The sequence below is a fragment of the Bos taurus genome, unplaced genomic scaffold (assembly GCF_002263795.3).
Source record: "Bos taurus isolate L1 Dominette 01449 registration number 42190680 breed Hereford unplaced genomic scaffold, ARS-UCD2.0 Leftover_ScbfJmS_1899, whole genome shotgun sequence".
In the NCBI taxonomy this organism is placed as follows: Eukaryota; Metazoa; Chordata; class Mammalia; order Artiodactyla; family Bovidae; genus Bos; species Bos taurus.
In genome coordinates this window covers 1163400-1188609 of record NW_020190994.1, presented here as the reverse complement: position 1 = coordinate 1188609, position 25210 = coordinate 1163400, and the positions used below count along the sequence as shown (strand labels likewise).

General features: G+C 41.2%; 1 protein-coding gene across 1 annotated transcript in view; it reads right to left on the bottom strand.

The window, feature by feature from the left end:
* The window catches only part of LOC521568 (ATP-binding cassette sub-family C member 4), a 191585-nt gene that overhangs the window by 103975 nt on the left and 62400 nt on the right, over positions 1-25210 (bottom strand). Inside the window, exons 15-20 of the mRNA XM_024989063.2 lie at positions 22437-22634; positions 20975-21115; positions 20141-20178; positions 19373-19467; positions 10071-10217; positions 5227-5306 (exon numbers count right to left, since the gene is read on the bottom strand). Of these exons, the coding sequence (XP_024844831.1) occupies positions 5227-5306; positions 10071-10217; positions 19373-19467; positions 20141-20178; positions 20975-21115; positions 22437-22634 (699 nt within the window). The remainder of the gene's footprint in view (positions 1-5226; positions 5307-10070; positions 10218-19372; positions 19468-20140; positions 20179-20974; positions 21116-22436; positions 22635-25210) is intronic.

Genomic DNA, 25210 nt, shown 5'->3' with positions numbered 1-25210 from the left:
CCTCTAGGTGAGTGAACACACTGTCATGGTTGTCTGAGTTATGAAGATCTTTTTTGTATAGTTCTTCTGTGTATTCTTGCCACCTCTTCTTAATATCTTCTGCTTCTGTTAGGTCCTTGCCATTCTGTACTTTATTATGCCCATCTTTGCATGAAATGTTCCCTTGGTATCTTTAATTATTTAAAGAGATCTCTAGTATTTCCCAATGTTATCTGGCACTCTGGCAAACTGTGTGAAAATTACATTAATTTGAACTATTTTGTGTTCAATGGTCTATTTTGAGAATGGTTGATTTTTATTCTGTGAGTCTACATGGGAAAGTGTCCATTTAAGTCTTCAAGGATTGCAAAGCCTAGAATCTATGTAATGCAAACTCATGAGGTAATATTTATGAGCCTGAAAACTGTGTGTCCCAATAATTTTAATTCAACATCATGCCTTTAGCAGACTGTTTCTCCTACTTAAAAATACATTTGGTGTTTTAAAATAGCGATGCATTATTTAGTGCACATCTGCATATCTGAGATTATTGCTATTTCTCCTGGCAATCTTGATTCCAGCTTGTGCTTAATCCACCTTGGCATTTTGCATGATGTACTCTGCATATAATTTAAATAAACAGGGTGACAATATATAGCCTTGACTTATGGCAGAAAGTGAAGAAGAACTAAAGAGCCTCTTGATGAAAGTTAAAAAGGAGAGTGAAAAGTTGGCTTAAAACTCAACATTCAGATGTCTTAAGATCGTGCATTCGATCTTATCACTTCCTGGCAAATATATGGGGAAACAATGAGAGATTTTATTTTCTTGGGCTCCAAAATCACTGGAGATGTGACTGTAGCCATGACATTAAAAGTCGCTTGCTCCTTGGAAGAAAGGACCCATATAAACAGCATATTAAAAAGCAGAGACATTACTTTGCCTACAAAGGTCCATTTGGTCAAAACTATGGTTTTTCCAGTAGTCATGTATGAATGTGAGAGTTGGACTATAAAGAAAGCTGAGTGCCTAGAGAACTGATGCTTTTGAACTGCGGTGTTAGAGAAGACTCTTGAGAGTCCCTTGGACAGTAAAGAGATCCAAGCATTCCATCCTAAAGGAAATCTGTCCTGAATATTCATTGGAAGGACTGATGCTGAAGATGAAACTCCAATCCTTTGGCCACCTGATGCGAAGAACTGACTTATTGGAAAATACCCTGATGCTGGGAAAGATTGAAGGCAGGAAGAGAAGGGGACTACAGAGGATGAGATGGTTGGATGGCATCACCGACTCGATGGACATAAGTTTCAGCAAGTTCTGGGGGTTGATGATGGCCAGAGAAGCCTGGCCTACTGCAGTTCATGGGGTTGCAAAGAGTTGGACATGACGGAGTGACTGAACTAAACTGATCTGATTTAGTGCTCAAGATGCACTTAGCTTTGTGCTAAGAATTTTATTAAAACAACTTCATTTTGTCTTCCCAATAAACCTTATAAAGTCGGTATTATTTTCCCTGTTTTACAGAGAGGAGGTGTTGTTTTTGTGCAGCAGAGATGGTAAGACTCTGGATCCAGGACTCAAGCTTCAAAAGGGAGACTGCAGGCCTCCTCACTCCAGGGCACTTCGAAGCTGTTGACATTGTAAATGATTATCAGGTGCTGTGCTTAGTTACTCAATCATGTCTGACTCTTTGCAACCCAAGGGACTGTAGCCCACCAGGCTTCTCTGTCCATGGGGATTCTCCAGGCAAGAATACTGGAGCGGGTTGCCATGCCCTCCTCCAAAAGATCTTCCCAACCCAGGGATCGAATCCAGGTCTCCCACATTGCAGGTGGATTCTTTACCATCTGAGCCACCAAGCACACTATACAAATTGATTTTTTTTTAATGCTACCTTTCTTCTTCCTTTGGAATTGTGAACAGCTCCCCTTCATCAATAACTATAATGTGACTGAACAGGCAAGACATCTGTTGTTATAAGAGTCTGGGTACAGAAGGGTGTACAAACTCGTGATCACCCCTCTTTTGGGATGTCGTCTCTGAATGACATCACTTGAGGGGATGGACTGTCCTTAAGTGTGGACCCACTAGGCAGAATCCAGTGTTTTCACACTTGACATCACCACTACAAAATATTAAACAAATAACCTGAGATTTCTTTTAAGAGAATAAGAAGGAATTAGATAAGGAAAAGTATATGGAATAAACCCTTTAGATGTAATAAACATGAAAATAATCAAGTATTTTCCAAGGTTTATAAAATATACCAAGGCTGATCAGAATCATCAGGAATGAATTCCAAGCCACCTGACACTAACTGCATTCTTTGAAACAAAGCTGAACAAGCCCCTTCCTGACTTCCTGTCACTCTCAATAGTGACAGAGAGAAAAGACTGCTTCCCACATAGGAACTGAGCTTCTGGCAGCACCTCCTGTTTCACCACCCACAGGAGCATTTTCCTTTCCTCTGGGATGAAAGGTCACTTCATAGAAACTCCACCCACTTCCTGGACCAGACTCTCTAACTGCCCCAGCTCCCACATCCAGTTTGCCTTTCAGGGCTTCCTCCAAGGTACTTGCACAATTCAGATTCCAAAGGCAGCAAGAGGTGAGTTTCTATGTGATTCCTTTCTCTGGGTTTCCCTGATAGCTCAGTTGGTAAAAAATCTGCCTGCAATGCAGGAGACCCCAGTTTGATTTCTGGGTAAGGAAGATCCCCTGGAGAAAGGATAAGCTATCCACTCCAATATTCTTGGACTTTCCTTGTAGTTCAGCTGGTAAAGAATCCACCTACAATGCAGGAGATCTGGGTTCAATCCCTGGTTTGGGAAGATCCCTTGGAGAAGGGATAGGCTGCCCACTCCAGTATTCTGGCCTGGAGAATTCCAAGGACTGTATAGTTCATGGGGTCACACAAAATTGGACATGACTGACTGACTTTCACTTTGTTTTCCCTCCCCAAGGGTCCTGGAAGAGGGCTTTGTGCCCGACTCACTCCTGTACCTCAGGGTCTCAACTTTAATCCCTATTTGTTGAACGGAAGGAGAGAGAAAGAATACCACCCACCACCTTACACATATCCCCAACTCAAACTACAAACCCAAACAGCCAGCAACACCTCCTCAGACCCTACATTCCAGATGGGCCTCTCTCCTGCTTCATTCAAACTCCTTCCAGGAGTAGCCTGTCTTCACCTCACCTCCCTCCACACCTCCTGGATTTGCAGGCCTTTGCACTCTGGCCTCCTCACATTTGAAACCTGCTTCTCAGGTCACGGACAACTCCTGATTCCAAATCAACCAACAACTCTCCGTGGGCTCACCTTCTCATTTGCATTGAACAGACCTGTCTTTCCTCAGGTCTCCACCCTGTCTCCTCCTCTCATTCCTTGCTGTTCACTTTGTGTCTCCTCTGCTTGCCTCCTCTCTCAGCTTTCTCTCTAAATATCAAGGCTTCCAAAAGGTTCTGATCTTGGTCCCTAAACATGCCTCACTCTCTCTGGGCAATCTTATCCATCTTCACAGATTCAACTACTACCTTCTCAGTGAAGAATATACAAGTGCCATCCCAGGTCTCTCCCTCAAATACCAGACTCTAACTTCTAATGACCTTTAGGATGCCTCCACCTGGAGGACTTGGACTTCAAGATAATTGAAATACAAGTGGAAGAGCTGGATTGGAAATCAGTGAGACTGAAATTTTCTCTCCTCACATGACTGAGAATGTTTATCCTGAAATCACATAGCATCTGTTCCTATCCCTCTTTAGGTCATGCAAAAATCTGTGATGGATTCTGATTATAAGGGCCAATTAACCATGAGCCAAGCACACAGCAGGCCAGCCAGCTTTGGAAACCCAACCTTGACCTAGTTTATAGTAGCAAAGGAACAGAACCTTTTACAAAATCTTTTCAAAGTAATTAACAATCACTGTCAAGATGTGATACTGCTTTACTGAAAGACTGCTTCTGGGGATAAGTAATGTAGCTAAACCCAAGAGGACACCTTTATAAAATAAGTTTCCAGAAAAGAAAAAAAAAAAAAGCACATATATCTTTGTATCTTTGCAGTAAAAGTCCTCTGCCTCTGAGTCTCAGCTTACTTCTCATTGGTAAATAGTGGAAGCCTTTGCCCACAGGCTGTGCTGTTTGCATTCAGATATTAGTGTGCAGCTTTTGATAAATGCATTTCATTTACAAAATAAACACTTAGAAAGTCACATAGCTTGAATCATTGAAAAGCAGACAGGAATAACAGAGAAAACACCCCAGGTGAGCAATGATACTGAATGAGGAAACAAGAGCTGAGATGACCCAGCATCATTCCTTAGAACCTCAAGTTCACAGACAAAACAAAAGCTGGATAGAAGCATTTCCGTGGGTATTTCTGCCTTTTTTTTTTTTTTTAAAGATACGTTAAAACAGAGACTTCAACGTGTGAAAAGAAAAACTGCCTACAAAAACAAAGAAGACATTTTTTGAGATAACTTTGATCCTGTAATCAAAATTACTGGATTAAACTCTTTGTATCAATAACTGCCCTTTATTGTCCTTGATCAAGTATTATTTTCACCTTATTATTACTAATCTTTTCTTTCTAAGTGATCACATCTGATCCTATCAAAAAAAAGAAAAAAAAAGGTACAATAAATACTTGGCTTCTGTGGTGAAGTGAAGTCACTCAGACGTGTCTGACTCTTTGCGACTCTGTGAACTGTAGCCCACCAGGCTCCTCCGTCCATGGGATTCTCCAGGCAAGAATACTGGAGTGGGTTGCCATTTCCTTCTCCAGGGGATCTTCCCGACCTGGGGATTGAACCTGGGTCTCCCTCATTGCAGGCAGATGCTTTAACCTCTGAGCCACCAGGGAATGGTAATACAACACATAATTTAGCTCATCTAGTCTCTTTCCATGAGAGGTGACTGTTTATGTTATGAAATGTGCTCACAGTAAAGGGAATCCAAGCCAAACATCTGGAATGCTGAGGGAGAACCACTTACCCAGCCTGTCACTGCTTTAGACCAACCTTGATGTGACTGTGGAGCCACTCATGACCAGGTGTTACTCATGTTAACTCAGCCTCCCAATCACAGCCACACCTTTTACTTATAAAACATGACCTTTGCTGAAGGTAATAAGATACATCGCCAGGCTGACAGGCCCACCCTAAGTCCCTGTGAAAAGGCCTTGAGGAACGGGCACTCTGCTACTCCCTGGGAGAACTCTGACAGGACTGATACATTACCTGGATGAAATCAAGAAATATCAAAGGCAGCAAGTCATCCATATGCCCAATGTCTTTGGAGAAACGATTTAAAATTCTTCCTACAAGAATAGGATACAAGATATTACTCATTTAAGAAAAACACCAATACAGTATACTACACAGTGTCAGACTTTAAACTTACAAAAAAAGTATGGTTTTTTCCAGTGGTCATGTATGGATGTGAGAGTTGGACTATGAAGAAGCAGAGCGCCAAAGAATTGATGCTTTTGTACTGTGGTGTTGGAGAAGACTCTTGAGAGTCCCTTGGACTGCAAGGAGATCCAACCAGTCCATTCTGAAGGAGATCAGGTCTGGGATTTCTTTGGAAGGAATGATGCTAAAGCTGAAACTCCAATATTTTGGCCTCCTCATATGAAGAGTTGACTCACTGGAAAAGACTCTGATGCTGGGAGGGACTAGGGGCAGGAGAAGGGGACGACAGAGGATGAGATGGCTGGATGGCATCACCTAATCGATGGACATGAGTTTGAGTGAACTCCGAGAGCTGGTGATGGACAGGGAGGCCTGGTGTGCTTGGGGTTGCAAAGAGTCGGACACGATTGAGCGACTGGACTGAACTGAACTGAATGCATACATATGGAATTTAGAAAGAAGGTAATGATAACCCTGTATGCAAGACAGCAAAAGAGACACAGATGTATTAACAGTCTTTTGGACTCTGTGGGAGAGGGCGAGGGTGGGATGATAAGTGAGAATGGCACTGAAACATGTAAAATATCATATGTGAAATGTATCACCAGTTCAGGTTTGATGCATGATACAGGGTGCTCTGGGCTGGTGCACTGGGAGGACCCAGAGGGATGTGATGGAGAGGGAGGTGGGTGGGGGGTTCAGGATGCAGAACACATGTACACTCATGGTGGATACAAGTCAATGTATGGCAAAACCAATACAATATTGTAAAGTAAAATAAATTAATTAATTAATAAAAAAAGATATTATTCATTTCCCTTATAGGAGCTTTCAGATAAACAATTTATAAACAAAGCAAAACATATTTTTGAAGTGTATATATTTAGGAACTTCTCTGTGGTACAGTGTCCCTAGTGGAGGGGACACAAGTTCGATCCCTGGTCCGGGAAGATCCCACATGCCACAGAGTAACTAAGCCTATATTCCACAACTACTGAAGCCCTTGCACCTAGAGCATGAGCTCCTCAAGAAGAGAGGTCACTGCATGAGAAGCCCAAGCCCTGCAATGAAGAAGAGCCCCTGCTTGTCGTAATTGGAGAAAACTCATGTGCAGCAACAAGGACCCAATGCAACTAAAAATAAATAAATAAATCTAAAAGAAGTAAATGTATTAAATATTTCATATATTGGCCTTCCCATCATGGCTCAGTGGTAAAAATTCAACCTGCCAATGCAGGAGACACAAGAGACACGAGCTAAATCCCTGGGTGGGGATGATCCCCTGGAGAAGGAAGTGGCATTCACTCCAGTATTCTTGCCTGGAAAATTCCATGGACAGAGGAGCCTGGTGGGCTACAGTCCATGGGACCGCAAAAGAGTTGGACATGATTTAGCAATTAAACAACAAATATATTACAAATTCAAATGAAAAAAGCTGATGTCAGTGGTAAAATGAAAGAGACATTAGGATGATACCTAAAGAGAAATAAAAATATCACCAAATGGCAGTGTATGGGCAGTTGAAATAGAGTCCAGATTTTTAAAAGAATGGGGGAATACTGTCATTGTATCAAGAAGGGTTGGTGAATTTAGAACGCTCCCTCCTTTTAGATCCATCCCATCTAAGACTCATTCCAAGTGTTAAACTGGTAAACAAACAGTTGCAAAATATCTAAGTTAATCCTAATTGTTACACTAATTTTGCTTTAGTTATCAATAATAATTTTGCCAAGTGATACTCTTTTTTTAAATTTAATTTAATTTAACTTTAGAATATTGTATTGGTTTTGCTATATATCAAACATAATTATAATCCCTCTGTACTTTTTTCTGTCCAGATTGTTCACAGCACCTCACATTTTGGGAAACTGTGGATTCTGACCATTTCCAAGTTATGAGTTTACCACTGGAATAAGTCATTATTTTCAGACATGTACCAAGTGTGACTAGTACAGACTTATGAAGAAGCATCTACGAAGATCAGAGGTATTTAGGCAGGAAAACACAAATATCACTAAATGACTAAGGATTACTTATCATTGATTTTATTTCCTTTCTCAGAATCCACAACAACAGTCTATACTGAAGGCTATAGGATTAGATGATGAGAACTAATTTCTAGTAAATACTTGGTATGAACTAAAAATGCCATCTACCATATCAGTAAACAAAGGATGCTGCAGCCATCAGGACCCTGCAGCCACTCCTGCAGGAGTGACACCCTGAGGAGACTCAGGATGAGAAAGCACAGGATACTGGCCTCAGATAGCAGAGGTGCCCATCAAAAGAACTGTTACAGGGAAGAACCAATTTTGACTCCACGTTGGATCTATTTCTTTGACTTTAGCCTTTGCTATTCATTGTTTTTGTCAGGCAACCCTGCCCTTCTGCCTGAATGTTAAACTAAAGTGGGTTTTTTTCAGCTTACAGGGAGACTTTCTGACCCTCAGCACCTGTGGATGGTCTGCAGAAAAGAAGACATTAATAAATATCCTCCTGTTTTGTAAGATTAGTGGCCTTTTGACTTTACTTCCTCACCTCCTTTCCTTCTTTTTTCAAAAAAAAAAAAATGGCACCCAGACCCCAATAATATGGTTATTTTGAGACATTAGTCTGCCTTCTTCTCAGTCTGCCAATTTTCCAAATAAAGTTGCTATTCCTTGCCTCAATACCTCCTCTGTGAGTCTTACTGGTCTTTTGTGAAGTGAGGAGAGTGAGCTTGAACTCAGTAATAGTAACACTGCTATATGTGGTTCTCTCTTCATGACATCACATACCAGAAACAAAGTCCACCATAAATTATCTATTACAAATTCTACTTTTGAGATTAAAGACAGGGAAGAGTTCAATTTAATATACCACTAAAGGAGCAAATAATTGATGCCCCTAAACCTTTGGACCTATCTTTGCAGTACTTATTTGGGCTTCTATTTTCTTGAAGGAATGAAGTTCTGATAATAGATACAGGAGGGAGAGGAAAGATACACTGGTATGCCCACTGCTCCAGGGTTAGTGACCTTGAACATTAAACATGGCTTCAAATCCTTGAATAATAAATAAATCAGCATCTAGAGAGGCCTATAGGTCATAAACAGCCTGGTCAACTGTGGTCAGAAGCTCAGAGGCTGTCTTAACAGAAATTCAGTCTCACTTTATGCTCCCAAATTTACTACTATAGTTTTCACATTAACAGGTTAAGTAGAGCGAATCATAGCCATAATAGCACAGACTCTTTCAATCTCTTCCTCACTCCAGCTTCATAATAAGATGAGATTGTGTGAGCCTTTGCAGTTTGCCATCCTGTGCTCCACGCTGTGCCTGCACTAAACAACATGTGTTGAATAAATCTGCACAAGGTGCTGCCCTAAACAGTCTTCTTTAATCCTTGCAACAGTCTTGTGAAACAGGAAGGGCAGTGGTATTCCCACTGAGAAAGTTCCCAGACACCATGTGGTCATCCTCACTAAGGTTCATTAGGCAATGACCATGTGCTGTGTGCTAATGCATTAACCTGCTTAATGCCCACAACATCAAGATATTGGTAAGTGTGTGAATAGTATTCTCATTTTACAGGTAAGAAAATCAAGACACAGAGAAATTAAATAACTAGCACATAAGTATTAACATAACTACAACTGGCTATTACTATTAGTAACTAGCACCAGGACTAAACCCAGGAAGTTGGTTCTAGAGTCCATACTTATAACCATAACAATATCCTGCCTTGAGATTTGCCTGCCCAGGAGTATCTACATACTTTGGCCTTTATCGCACAGCTAATTGATGGCCAGGCCAAGGCTACTCCTGTCCTCCCTTCAGTCACATCCCTGACTTGATAGGTCCTGTCAATCATCACCTGCAAAAACAAAGCCACCCTGGACCTCAGCACAAATCTAATCAACTGAACAGAATGGGCATGTATGCTGATGAACTAACTCTTCACAGGAACCCAGGTCAGGAGGCTATCTTCCAAAACAAGACAGGTCAAAGGCCTCAGAATAGAGGAAGCAGCCACTGGGAAACCTTTGGGGACACTCTTACTAATACTGAAGATCCACCAGCTATGTACCACAAGACCTCATAAATGTAATTAAAAGTCCATTGTAAAACTAGAGGGCTGATTTTATTGAAGAGTATGTATACATTTCACTGATACTGTATTTTAATTAATTTTCCATTACCATTTAAATAAAACTCAAAATATGAGCACATGCCAGAGCTCTGTGGTCCCAGATATGGATGGGAAGTGAAAGAAAGAAACACACAGCCTGTCTTCTGTAGAGATGTTCCTGGAAGAAGGTCCTAACTAGTTAGCTTAACAGTATGTAACACAGCCAACATTTCAATAGCTATCAAAAACATGTCAACACATTTGCATCATATGCTGCATGTTTCATATGCCACGCAACAAATGGACTCCTAAACCATCCTGCAAAGCAAACATTCATTTATCTTTATAGACACATAAATTGGAATAAAAGGTTACAGGCTCCTATATTCAGATTTTCTCTGATAGGAAAAATTATCAGTGAAACTTTTTGTATAACATGAATAAACACACACAATGATTTTCTTCCAAGCATCTCTTCCATTTTCAAATACGAAAATGTAATTAGGCACTAAATGTGTTAATAAGACATATTCACTGAGAAACTTGGTGTCTGACTTACCTATTGGATTGCTATTGAAGAACAATACGGAAGCTCTCAAAATGGACTCCAATATTTTGTTGTGCCATGTTTGTGAAGAATTAACAAGGATGTAGATTATCAACAGAGACCTTGTGATGCCAAAAACGATGGTAGACACAGTTAACCCTGAAATAAATAAACATTACTCAGCACAAGATCTCTGCCTTATCCTCAATGACACTAAAGATGGTAGGCAGTTTGTAAAGATACTGTGTATTTTATTCTATAAATAAAATTTGTATAGAGATTTACATATACAGAATATAGAATAAAAAACATATATGTACATATATACGGAGAAGGCAATGACATCCCACTCCAGTACTCTTCTCTGGAAAATCCCATGGATGGAGGAGCCTGGAAGACTGCAGTCCATGGGATCACTGAGGGTCTGACACAACTGAGCGACTTCACTTTTCACTTTCATGCATTGGAGAAGGAAATGGCAACCCACTCCAATGTTCTTGCCTGGAGAATCCCAGAGATGGGGGAGCCTGGTGGGCTGCCATCTATGGGGTTGCACAGAGTCGGACATGACTGAAGTGACTTAGCAGCAGCAGCAGCAGTACATATATATATATATAAAGTAGATTCTGTACAAGTTTAATGTTTTCACAAAATACATTTATAAAGAAAAATATAAAACTCACTGTTTTCCTCTCACTTAAAGAAACAACACAGAGGGAAAAAAATTCGTGTGTAAACTATAGTTTCAGTCTAGGCTTTCCTAAGTAATTACAAATTCTAATAAAAACTCACAAGAAAAATAATTATAAAAAGAAATTAATCTTCCTTTCTCTGCATATCAAATCTCACGATTTACAATATACTCCATAAGCTAAAACTGAGGTATGCTTTGGTACCAGCATGTGAGTTAAGCAGGGAACAAGAGAAATGATTTACCACTTCCTTGTAATTTACAAGGAAATTCCTTTCCATGTAAAGTAGCTTCTTAAGAACCTACTGTATAGCACAAGGAGCTGTACTCAAAGCTCTCTGGTGGCCTAGATAGGAAGGAAATCCAAAAAAGAGAGGATATTTATATATAATTGTCTCACTCTGATGTATAGTAGAAACTAACAAAACATTGGAAAGCAACTATACTGTAATAAAAATTAATAAAAATTTAAAATATTTAAAATAAAGTAGCTACTTCTATGCCCAAGTAGCTTTAAAGAGTATGAAAAGACAATGTTAAGTTGCAAGTGGACAATCTCTTAAATAACTGAATTGCAAGAAACTACAGATTATATTTTGACATGAGATAGTAAATCTAAACAAGTACCTAATCTCTCACTAAGTGTTTGGGGGCTCAGTTCAGAATAAAGCATCTGCCTGCAATGCAGGAGACCTGGGTTCAGTCCCTAGGTTGGGAAGATCCCCTGGAGAAGGGAATGGCTACCGTCTCTAGTATTCCTTGTCCATGGACAAAGGAGACTTGCAGGCTACAGTCCTGTCCAAAGAGTTGGACACGACTGAGCGACTAACTCTTTCACTTTCAAAACACTTGTAAATAAATACAATCATTTACATTTGTTTAATCAATAATCTAAATGAGCACTACCATGCATATAAAAATTAAAATAGCCCTCTGAACATCTCTTTAACTCACAGTGCTAAATACAGTGGGGATAACTTCTATAATAATTGTTCCCTCAAGTACTGTTTTTCCAGTCATCTGATACATCAGTGTTATTTAAATTCTGAAAGCTGTTCAAATTCCTGAATTCCATCAACAGGCATTTGCCTTGACCCACCATCCAAAATGAATGTGAAACAGAATCCCTTCCTTCTTCTTTAAGCCCCCATAATTCACGAATTCAGAAGTTAGTTAGCCAATGGATTCAAATTTCTTAGCAAGTGATCAGCAAAATAAACACCAAATTTCAACGAGTGCACTTTTATATAACTCGCTCTTGGTAAAAGCTTTATAGAAGCATTTCCTGTGAGACTATTTCAGTTTTTATTTATTTAAAAAAATTATTGGGGTAGAGCTGCTTTACAATGTTGTGTTAGTTTCTGCTGTACAATGAAGTAAATCAGCTATATGTATACATATATCCCCTCCCTCTTGGACCTCCCTTCCCTGTATGCCTCCCCTCTAGGTCATCACAGAGCACTGAATTGAGCTCCCTGTGCTACACAGCAGCTTCCCACTGGCTATCTGTCTCACACATGCTGGTGTACATATGGCAATCCTAATCTCCCAATTCATCTTTCCCTCCTCCGCACCCCACCCTCTGTGTCCACACATCTATACTCTACATCTACAACTCTATTCCTGGCCCTGAAAATAGGTTCTTTTGTGCCATTTTTTTTAGATTTCATATATATGCATTAATATAAGCATATTTTTGGCTTATATAAAAAGAGCGATTACTTGACTTTTACTTTACTCTGTATGACAGACTCTAGGTCCATCCACATCTCTACAGATGACCCAAATTTGTTCCTTTCTATGGATAAGTAATATTCCAGTGTATATATGTACCATAAATGAGATGAAAAGATAGCCCTTAGAATGGGAGAAAATAAGAGTGAACTAAGCAACTGACCAGGGATTAAACTCCACAATATACAAACAGCTTATGCAGCTCAATATCCAAAAAACAAGCAACCCAATCAAAAAATGGGCAGGAGACCTAAAGAGACATTTCTCCAAAGAAGACACCCAGATGGCCAAGAGGCACATAAAATGATGTTCAACATCACTATTAGAGAAATGCAGATCAAAACTACAAAGCTATCATCTCGAACCAGTCAGGATGGCCCTCGTCAAAAAATGTAGAAACAATAAATGTGAGAGAGTGTGTGGAGAAGAGGGAACCCTCTTGCATTGTTGGTGAGAAGGTAAATTGATACAGACACTATGGAGTATTGTTCTTGTTCAGTCACTCAGTTGTGTCTGACTCTTTGTGACCCCGTGAATAACAGCACATCAGGCTTCCCTATGCTTTACTATCTCCCAGAGTTTGTTCAAACTCATGTTCATTGAGTCAGTGATGCCATCCAGCCATCTCATCCTCTGTCGTCCCCTTCTCCTCCTGCCCCCAATCCCTCCCAGCATCAAGGTCTTTTTCAATGAGTCAACTCTTCACATGAGGTGGCCAAAGTACTGAAGTTTCAGCTTCAGCATCTCTCCTGCCAATGAATATTTAGGGTTCATTTCCTTTGGGGTTGACTGGATTGGTCTCCCTGCAGTCCAAAGGACTCTCAAGAGTCTTGTTCAGGACAACACTTCAAAAGCATCCATTCTTCTGTGCTCAGCTTTCTTTATGGTCCAACTCCCACATTTGTTCATGACTATTGGGAAAACCATAGCTTTAACCATACAGACCTTTGTCAGCAAAGTAATGTCTCTGCATTTTAATGTGCAGGCTAGGTTTGTCATATCTTTTCTTCCAAGGAGCAAGCATCTTTTAATTTCATGGCTGCAGTCACCATCTGCAGTGATTTTGGAGCACAAGAAAATAAAGTCTATCACTATTTCCATTTTTTCCTCATCTAACTGCCATGAAGTGATGGGACTGGATACCATGATGTTCATTTTTTTGAATGCTGACTTTTAAGCCAGCTTTATCACTCTCCTCTTTCACCTTCATCAAAAGGCTTCTTAGTACCTCTTTGCTTTCTGACCTAAGGGTGGTGTCATTTGCATATCTGAGGTGTTATTTTTCTGGGCAAACATGATTCCAGCTTGTGAGCCATCCAGGCTGGCATTTCACATGATATAGTCTGCACATATTAAATAAACAAGATGACAATATACACCCTTGATGTATTCCTTTCCCTATTTGGAACCAATCCATTGTTCCATGTCTGGTTCTAAGTGTTATTTCTTGATCTGCATACAGGTTTTTCAGAAGGCAGGTAAGGTAGTCTGCTTTTCCAGTATGGAGATTCCTTAAAAAAATAAAAATAGAACTACCATATGACCCAGCAAGGCAAAAGGATAGGTCACTGAGAGATGAACTCCCCAGGTCGGTAGGTGCCCAACATGCTACTGAAGATCAGTGGAGAAATAACTCCAGAAAGAATGAAGAGAAGGAGTCAAAGAAAAAACAAAGCCCAGTTGTGGATGTGACTGGTGATGGAAGCAAAGTCCAATGCTGTAAAGAGCAATTTTGCATAGGAACCTGGAATATTAGGTCCATGAATCAAGGTAAATTGGAAGTGGTCAAACAGGAGATGGAAAGAGTGAATGTCGAAATTTTAGGAATCAGTGAACTATAATGGACTGGAATGGGAGAATTTAACTCAGATGACCACCATATCAACTACTGTGGGCAAGAATTCCTCAGAAGAAATGGAGTAGCCATCAGAGTCAACAAAAGAGTCCAAAATGCAGTACTTGGATGCAGTCTCAAAAATGACAGAGAGATCTCTGTTCATTTCCAAGGCAAACCACTCAATATCATGGTAATACAAGTCTATGCCCCAACCAGTAATGCTGAAGAAGCTGAAGTTGAATGGTTCTATGAAAACCTACAAGACCTTTTAGAGCTAACATCCAAAAAAGATGTCCTTTTCATTACAGGGGACTGGAATGCAAAAGTAGGAAGTCAAGAAACACCTGCAGTAACAGGCAAATTTGGCTTTGTAGTATAGAATAAAGCAGGGCAAAGGCTCATAGAGTTTTCCTAAGAGAATACATTGATCATAGCAAACACCTATTTCAACAACACAAGAGAAGACTCTACACATGGACATCACCAGATTCAGTTCAGTTCAGTCATTCAGTCGTGTCCAACTCTTTGTGACCCCATGAATCACAGCACACCAGGCCTCCCTGTCCATCACCAACTCCCGGAGTTCAATCAGACTCATGTCCATTGAGTCAGTGATGTCATCCAGCCATCTCATCCTCTGTTGTCCCCTTTTCCTCCTGCCCCCAATCCATCCCAGCATCAGAGTCTTTTCCAATGAGTCAACTCTTCGCATGAGGTGGCCAAAGTACTGGAGTTTCAGCTTTAGCATCATTCCTTCCAAAGAAATCCCAGGGTTGATCTCCTTCAGAAGGGACTGGTTGGATCTCCTTGCAGACCAAGGGGCTCAAGGGTCTCAAGGGTCTCAAGAGTCTTCCCCAACACCACAGTTCAAAAGCATCAATTCTTCAGTGCTCAGCTTTCTTCACAGTCCAACTCTCACATCCATACATGACCACTGGAAAAACCATAGCCTTGACTAGACGGACCTTTGTTGGCAAAGTAATGTCTCTGCTTTTGAATATGCTATCTTTGTTGGTCATAACTTTTCTTCCAAGGAGTAAGCATCTTTTAATTTCATGGCTGCAGTCACCATCTGCAGTGATTTTGGAGCCCCCCAAAATACAGTCTGACACTGTTTCCACTGTTTCCCCATCTATTTCCCACAGAATGTGGCCCACTGGAGAAGGGAACAGTAAACCACTTCAGTATTCTTGCCTTGAGAATCCCATGAACAGTATGAAAAGGCAAAATGATAGGATACTGAAACAGGAACTCCCCAGGTCAGTAGGTGTTCAATATGCTACTGGAGATCAATGGAGAAATAACTCCAGAAAGAATGAAGGGATGGAGCCAAAGCAAAAACAATACTCAGTTGTGTATGTGACTGCTGATGTAAGCAAGGTCCAATGCTGTAAAGAACAATATTGCATAAGACATTGTCAAGTTCCTGAATCAAGGCAAATTGGAAGTGGTCAAACAAGAGATGGCAAGCGTGAATATCGACATTCTAGGAATCAGCGAACTAAAATGGACTGGAATGGGTGAATTTAACTCAGATTACCATTATATCTACTACTGTGGGCAAGAATCCCTCAGAAGAAATGGAGTAGCCATCATGGTCAGCAAAAGACTCCAAAATGCAGTACTTGAATGCAATCTCAAAAACAACAGAATGATCTCTGTTTGTTTCCAAGGCAAACCATTCACTATCACAGTAATCCAAGTCTATGCCCCAACCAGTAATGCTGAAGAAGCTGAAGTTGAACGGTTCTATGAAGACCTACAGGACCTTTTAGAACTAACACCCCAAAAAAGATGTCCTTTTCATTACAGGGGACTGGAATGCAAAAGTAGGAAGTCAAGAAACACCTGGAGTAACAGGCAAATTTGGCCTTGGAATATGGAATGAAGCAGGGCAAAGATAACAGAGTTTTGCCAAGAAAATGCACTGGTCATAGCAAACATCACCAGATGCCCAACACCAAAATCAGATTGATTATATTCTTTGCAGCCAAAGATGTAGAAGCTCTATAGAGTCAACAAAAACAAGGCTGGGAGCTGACTGTGGCTTAGATCATGAACACCTTATTGCCAAATTCAGACTTAAATTGAAGAAAGTAGAAAAAACCACTAGACCATTTAGGTATGACCTAAATCAAATCGTTTGCGATCATACAGTGGAAGTGGGAAATAGATTTAAGGGACAAGATCTGATAGACAGAGTGCCTGATGAACTCTGGATGGAGGTTTGTGACATTGTACAGGAGACAGGGAGCAAGACCATCCTCATGGAAAAGAAATGCAACAAAGCAAAATGGCTGTCTGAGGAGGCCTTACAAATAGCTGTGCAAAGAAGAGAAACAAAAATCAAAGGAGAAAAGGGAAGATATAAGCATCTGAATGCAGAGTTCCAAAGAATAGCAAGGAGAGATAAAAAGCCTTCCTCAGTGATCAGTCAAAGAAATAGAGAAAAACAATAAAATGGGAAAGACTAGAGATCTCTTCAAGAAAATTAGAGATACCAAGGGAAAATTTCATGCAAAGATGGGCTCAATAAAGGACAGAAATGGTATTGACCTAAGAGAAGCAGAAGATATTAAGAAGAGGTGGCAAGAATACACAGAAGAACTGTACAAAAAAGATCTTCACGACCCAGATGATCACGATGGTGTGATCACTCATGTAGAGGCAAACATCCTGGAATGTGAAGTCAAGTGGGCCTTAGAAAGCATCATTACAAACATAGCTAGTGGAGGTGATGGAATTCCAGTTGAACTATTTCAAATCCTGAAAGATGATGCTGTGAAAGTGCTGCACTCAATATGCCAGCAAATTTGGACAACTCAGTAGTGGCCACAGAACTGGAAAAGGTCAGTTTTCATTCCAATCCCAGAGAAAGAAATGCCAAACACAATTGCACTCATCTCCCATGCTAGTAAAGTAATGCTTAAAATTCTCCAAGCCAGGCTTCAACAATACGTGAACTGTGAACTTCCAGATGTTCAAGCTGGTTTTAGAAAATGCAGAGGAACCAGAGATCAAATTGCCAACATCCACTGGATCATTAAAAAAGCATGATAGTTCCATAAAAACATCTATTTTTTGCTTTAATGACTATTGCAAAGCCTTTGACTGTGTGGATCACAACAAACTGGAAAATTTGGGAAAAGATGGGAATACCAGACCACCTGACATGCATCTTGAGAAATCTGTATACAGGTCAGGAAGCAACTATTAGAACTGGACATGGAACAACAGACTGGTTCCAAAATGGAAAAGGAGTATGTCAAGGCTGTATATTGTCACCCTGCTTATTTAACTTCTATGCAGAGTACATCATGAGAAATGCAGGGCTGGAGGAAGCACAAACTGGAATCAATTGCTGGGAGAACATATAAAAAACGTCAGATATGCAGATGATACCACCCTAATGGCAGAAAGTGAAGAAGAAACAAACAGCCTCTTGATGAAAGTGAAAGAAGAGAGTGAAAAAGTTGGCTTAAAGCTCAATATTCAGAAAACTAAGATCATGGCATCCAGACCCATCACTTCATGGCATATAGATGGGGAAACAGTGGAAATAGTAACTGACTTTATTTTTTGGGGGCTCCAAAATCACTGCAGATGGTGACTGCAGCCATGAAATTAAAAGACACTTACTCCTTGGAAGGAACATTATGACCAACCTAGACAACATATTAAAAAGCAGAGACGTTACTTTGTCAACACAGGTCTGTCTAGTTAAGGCTATGGTTTTTCCAGTAGTCATGTATGGATGTGAGAGTTTGACTATAAAGAAAGCTAAACACTGAAGAATTGATGCTTTTGACCTGTAGTGTTGGAAAAGACTCTTGAGAGTCTCTTGGATTGCAAGGAGATCCAACCAGTCCATCCTAAAGGAAATCACTCCTGAGTGTTCATTGGAAGGACTGACGTTGAAGCTGAAACCCCCATACTTTGGCCATCTTATGCAACGTACTGACTCATTTGAAGAGACCCTGATGCTGGGAAAGATTGAAGGTGGGAGGAGAAGGGGACACCAATAGAAGATGAGATGGTTGGATGGCATCACGGAATCAATGGACATGATTTTGGGTAAACCCCTAGAGTTGGTGATGGACAGGAAGGGCTGGAGTGCTCCAGTCTATGGGGTTGCAAAGAGTTAGACACGACTGAGCAACTGAACTGATCTGATGACCCAGCAATCCTATTACATGGGTACCCTGAGAAAACCATATTTCAAAAAGACACATGAACCCAATGTTCATAGCCGCACTATTTACAATAGCCAGGACATGGAAGCAATCTAAATGTCTATCAACAGATGAATGGATAAATAATATATTTAAAATTTTAGGTGAACACATGCATTAAATAGTATTTAATGCTATATATATTCTAAACCATCCTTGTGAATAGAGACATTCCTGTTAATATTAGTCTGGAAAGCCAAATGTTAAAATAATCACACAGTTTAGAAGGAGATAACTTGTAATCTCAAGGTAAGAAAGAGAGGGAATCTAATCCCAGACCCTGGATTCCCCCTGCTTAGCTTCTCAAGTAATTAGTGAAGCCCAGGAGATGAGCAGTGTGGTGAAGGGAAATAAGCATACCTGGGAGGCAATAATGCTTTTATTTGGGGCCCATGCTGCCAGAGATTTTCATCTAAGATCAATAAAAGCCAAGGCTTATTTGGACAGAATTGGAACAACATGAACCACAGGGTGAGGATCCATTTCTAATCCCCTTGCCCATCCATATAACAATATCAGAATTAGCTAAAACAACGTATTAGAATAAACAATTGCCACGTATTTCCAGTGGCTGACTTGCTGAATGTGCAATCCTGGTTTAACTACCAACATCCAGTACAGAGTAAATTAAGTCTTCCTTCAACCCCTTTTCTTCTAGTAGATCTTTAAAATAATTATTCTAATCAATTCTCAGAGTAAATGCAACTCAGACAGTTAATCTGTTAAAACATCACTAAATTACTCTGGAAGCCCTCATTGTTCACAGACTCATTGTAAGTACCTTAACTCTGATATAATAGAGCAGATGAGTCAACTTTACCTGAATAAACTCTTAAGCACCAGTTCAGAATGATCATCGTATCTACATCTTCTTTTATTAATGCCCCAGAATATAGGTCACTTTGTACATTCGCCCTATGGAACAGAGAAGAAAAAATATTACACTATACATAAACATAGAATTTACACAAACGTAAAAAAAAAAAAATACCTCAATTTGAGAAACATGTTTCATGCTGGAAAGTCTTTCCCAGATCACAAGACCCTCTGTGTGTCTCCCTTTTAAAAATCTGAATGATGATTTTCAGTTCTCAAAACTGTCTGTGAAGAGAGACTTAGAAAATGAACTTATGGTTGCTGAAGGGGAAGTGATAGTTTGGGAGTTTGTGATGGCCATGCACACACTATATTTAAAATAGATAACCAACAAGAATTTATTGCATAGCACATGGAACTCTCTCAATGTTATGTGGCAGCCTGGATAGGAGGGGGACTTGGGGTAGAATGGATACATGCATACGTATGGCTGAGTACCTTCACTGTTCACCTGAAACTATCACAACATTGTTGACTGGCTATACTCCAATACAAAACAAAAAGTTCAAAAACAAAAAAAGAACTATACTGTCTCTGAAGAAGCTGTTAAAGAGACGAACATGGGGAGAGACCACCACGAGGTGATCACACTCCACCCGCAAGAAGTTTACTTTTTCTCCAAGGAAATTACTGGATGGTCGTAAGTGGAGGTTAAACAAGCTCCACCCGGCCCAATTTCTCATCACTTTGGGTCAGACCAGGAATCACTCACCAGAATGCAAGCCACCAGTCCTGCAGGATGTAGGCAACCTGGAACAGGAAACAGCAATCATTCACACACTGACCTTACTGAGCCCTCACACCCTGCTCACTAGCATGGGGGATAGAAAGGCTCCAGAACACAGAGACGGTCCTTCCGGCTCAGGTCTGCACCAAGCCCCACACCCCAGATGACCACAGGTCAGGGGAGGGCATAATACATTTTAATATCTTTAAAAGAGATCCCCTTTTCCCCAGAAGTCACTGCTCCCCACATGTAACGTCAGTCAGTTCAGTCACTCAGTTATATCTGACTCTTTGCAACCCCATTAACCGAAGCATGCCAGGCCTCCTTATCCATCACCAACTCCCAGAGTTGACCCAAACCCATGTACATTGAGTCGGTAATGCCATCTAATGATCTCATCCTCTGTTGTCCCCTTCTCCTCCTGCCCTCAATCTTTCCCAACATCAGGATCTTTTCAAATGAGTCAGCTCTTCATTAATGTATTTCAATACAAATCCAAGTAGACTGAAAGATGGAGTAATAACTTTTGTGGCAGCCTTGTTTAGTCAGACAACGGCCTGGAGAGCAATACCTGAGGCTTCCAGGGGGAGGAAGAAATTCTGCCTCAAGTCAACAGGGTCAGCTCCTGCCTGAGTTTCTAGCCTGCAGACCTGTCTTCCTGATTTCAGATTCACCCAGCTAGAATGCACAACCTCAGCTGGTTTTGCAAAATAAATCTCTTAATACACATATCTAAAAATAATTATAAAATAAATACAGTATAAATAGGATGTAACTATCAATCTGAGTACACAAACCAAAATAAACGCCCTTACGTACCTGAGCTGCGATGTTTACTAGAATAAGGAAGGTGATGACAGGCCAGCCAGCACCGGCTGTGAAGTAACTCTTATAGGTCTTAAAACCAACTTTTCCTTCCAAATAGTCCTCTAGAGGTAGTGTAACCTGTATATTCTCAATCTGGAAGGGAAAAATGGCAGTGAGAGATGAAATTTTAAATGATGAACTCCACATTTCAAGAATTCAACAATGGCATCACTGCAAAGCTGTGGGAAACAAAGACATATCTAACACACTGGTAGGAGAACAAGATGGTCCATCTCCTATGAAGAAGGGTGTGGGAATATCTGGCCAAACCACATAGGTGTTTACCCAGCTATCCCACTACTAGGAATCTATTAGAAATAAGGAAACATCATTTGCACAAGATTATGCACTGCTGGATGACTTTGCTTAAAGTCAATCATGACTGTCAGCACAAGTACAGCCTACCTGATTCAAGGACAAATGCAGAATTTTGTTCTAAAATAATATGTAAAATAATATGGAATTAATGTATCTCTCTAGATGACTTGTATCACTCAATGATAGAAAGTTTAAACGTAGTTGGGGCTCAAAGTACTAGACAAATGTAGTAAACTGAGTTCACACAGTGGGTTAGAGTCATGAGAATCTGGATAGCAGGGGGACTTTTGATCTGAGTCTATTTGGTTATTAAACTTCAGAGAGTGATTCCTAAGTTTAGACACCAAATGACTAATCTGAATGCTTATCAGAATTCTCCAGGCTCCTGGGTTTGGATATTGAGAAATATCTGTGTATGTTTTTAAGGAAGATCTAGTACACTTCTGCATTTCTGTCTGGAGGACTTAAAATGCATTATACAGTCACAGGAGGCTAGGATGTCTGCAGCACTATGCTGGCCACTGGGATTCAAGGTGGGTAAGATGTGGTTCTTGGTCTTGACTGGTAAGAAAGGTGAAGATGGAAAATAACTCCAAAGTGTCTACCATGTGTCAGGTCCTTTGCACATGTTACCTCTGACAATAGGGCAAAATACTACCATCAGTCACCTGCAGTGCCAGACATTCCAGCATATAGGAAAAGAAGCTGATTTAATGTGATTACAGGAGGCCTCATCTAAGGGTGTCTTCACATTAAGCCTCTGGATGCATAAGGGAACCCAGGGGCCACCAGAGCAAGTAGGATGTAACTATGGTAAATTGAAGAGTTCTTATTTCAGTGTGAGCCACAAGAACCCAGAAATTCACAGCAGTGCACCCACTCCTGGTCCCCATAAGATTCTCTAACCTACACCCAAAGGGGAACTCCAAGCAGGCTTGCTCCTTTCATGTTCTTCTATCCATTCCATGGAATAAGACTTTGGGAACCTTAGGGCCTACTTTGGGACAAATAAACATGTCATGAGCAGAGCAGACTGATGGTCCATGAGGCCACCAAGAGCAGACAGACTTAGGCATCCTGCAGGATAGAAACTCACATCTTGGTCTTCTGGAGCTGCATCTTTTAAGGAGGGTCTGGGAGATGGCAGAGACTGAACCAAAGACTCAGACATCAGAGTAGGAGTTCCTAGAACTGGAGATGATGCAGGCTGCTTATTTCCCTTCTCAAAAGGGGAAAAGATATCTACCCCAGATTTCAGGAACTCAGAGTAAGTCCCCCTTTCCACTGTTTTATCCTAAAATTTAAAAAAAAAAAAATTGAGAGGAATTAATTTACATTTGATAATATTGTTAGCTGCTCAGTTGTGTCTGATTTGTTTCAACCCCATGGACTGTAGCCTGCTAGGCTCCACTGTCCATGGGATTCTCCAGGCAATAATACTGGAGTGGGTTGCCATTCCTTTCTCCAGGGATTTTCCTGACCCAGGGACTGAAGCTGGAGAAGGCAATGGCACCCCACTCCAGTACTCTTGCCTGGAAAATCCCATGGACGGAGGAGCCTGGTAGGCTGCAAACCATGGGGTCGCTAAGAGTCAGACACGACTGAGTGACTTCCCTTTCACTTTTCACTTTCATGCATTGGAGAAGGAAATGGCAACCCACTCCAGTGTTCTTGCCTGGAGAATTCCAGGGATGGCGGAGCCTAGTAGGCTGCCGTCTATGGGGTCGCACAGAGTCAGACACAGCAACTTAGCAGCAGCAGCAGGGATTGAAGCCGGGTGTCCCACATTGCAGGCAGATTCTTTACCATCTGAGCCACCCGGGAAGCCTCAATAATATTAAACCAACTGAAATACTAATCAAGAAAAGTTATCTGGCCTTAAATTATGATTTTTGAAGAAAATAAAAGATTCCTGGGTCTAGAATTCTTGTTGAGAAATCTAGCCAACTCAAACAGAACTAAGCATTCTGTTCTCTGCCAAACCCTGTGTTAAGTATTGGGTTATTTGAAAGAAATGTGTGCTTGTAGGTTAAAAATGGAGGCCATTCACATAACTACCTTGGGCATTTAGGGAAGCAAGAAGTACAGAAGTTGCTGGGAGGATCAGCACAGTCTCTAGAGACAACAAGAGAACTCAGAGAAACCTCACATGACAAGCAAAATTAAAAACAAAACAAAACAAAAACGCTGGGCAGAGTATTCCAGAAAAGAAAGTTATTGACACAGAGGTGGGCACAAGCACATCTGCATAGGTAAGAGTCGCTCATCAAATTTCACTGGCCACCGTCACTGTCACAGTATCATGTGCCCAGCTGGGACAGGACATGTAGGAACCAAACTTGAACAGAGAACCCATAAACTGCATATTCATAGTCTTTACAACTGTCTGGAGGACTTAGAGTGCATTAGAGAGACAGAAGGATCAAGGAAGTTCCCAAATGAAAATTCAATATTCCATCTGTTAAAATCATTAAACAAAGAGGCCATGAGGCTGGGATGGCTCTAATGCCTTGACAGTCTGTGCCCGCAAACCAAAACCTAAGCCACAATCAGTGCACACAGATCCAAGAGAAAACTTCGCACCAACTGACCACAAGCAACCAACCAGGCTTCCCCAATCAGGCAGCTGCTTAAACTACAGCCAATCTAATCATGTTCTTTGAACACGTGGGACACATCCTTGCAGTTTCCCTCCCTTACAAAGTCAAAATAATGTGCAGATGTTTCACTACTTCTGACCCTGAAACGAGATGCAGGTGATCATTCAGTGGCAAACAAAACATTAGGGAAAAAATTCTCAGGATGCAAAACTCATCAAATGAGAGCAACTCAGGTTAATGCAGGTTAGGTGGAAGAAGATGGCCCAGGACCCTAGCTAGGACCCCTCTCACCCTATGTCCTGAGGTGAACCACTGGAAGAAACCCAGTGAAGCATCTGGGTACTGTCTGATACTGCAGAACTAGAAAATTATGCAGGATATATTGTGTCTTGTTCCACTTGGGAGGCAAAATTCACATACCTCTTTAATGAAATCACCACTCACTACTTTATCTGTAATATGCACAATGAAATGACTAGAAATACAAAGACAGAATTTCACTCAGCAGCCAAGCATTGACAATCCCAAGGGACAAGGGGGCAGCCATCTCCCCTCTGCTATGAGAAGGGACTCAGACACGGGGACAATGGCCAAGTGGCATCAGAGGCAGAAACCACAGTGCTGCAGTTGGAAGCCAAGGAACACCAAGGAAGGCCAGCAAACACCAGAGGCTGGAAGGAAAGATTCTTCTCTGGAGCCTTCAGGGAGAGCACAGCCTTGTCAGCACCTGGATTTGGGACCTGTAGCCTCCAGAGCAGGGAGACGATAATCTGCTGTTTTAAGTCACCCAGTTTGCAGTACTTGGTTACAGCAGCTCTAGAAGCTGATACTTTAGCCTGAGCCCACACTTCTGTCTTCTCAGCTTTACTAAGACCTGGAATTGCTTCTGCTGTCACCCCTCCAGTGACCATCAGAGAAATCTCTCAAATTTGATATCAGACCACATCCCTCTTCTGCTCTGGACCATCCAAGACTTCCATGCCACTTTCGGTCCCCTGGCCATTGCTCGGAGACCAGCTCCTCCACATCCTCTGCTCACTCTCTTCAGACATGCTGGTCTTCCTGTAGTTCCTCCAACGTGCCAGGTCAGCTCCTTCCTTAGGACCCCCTGCCTCAGATTCCCTCCCCCAGGTGACTGTGTGGTCCCCACCTTGATGTCACTCAGACCCCAGGAGGCATCAGCTCCTCAAGGAGACAGCTAGGAAGTCACCCTCTTTGTCACATCCTCCCCATAACAGGAGCCCCATGAAGGCAGGGCCTTGTCCTCCTG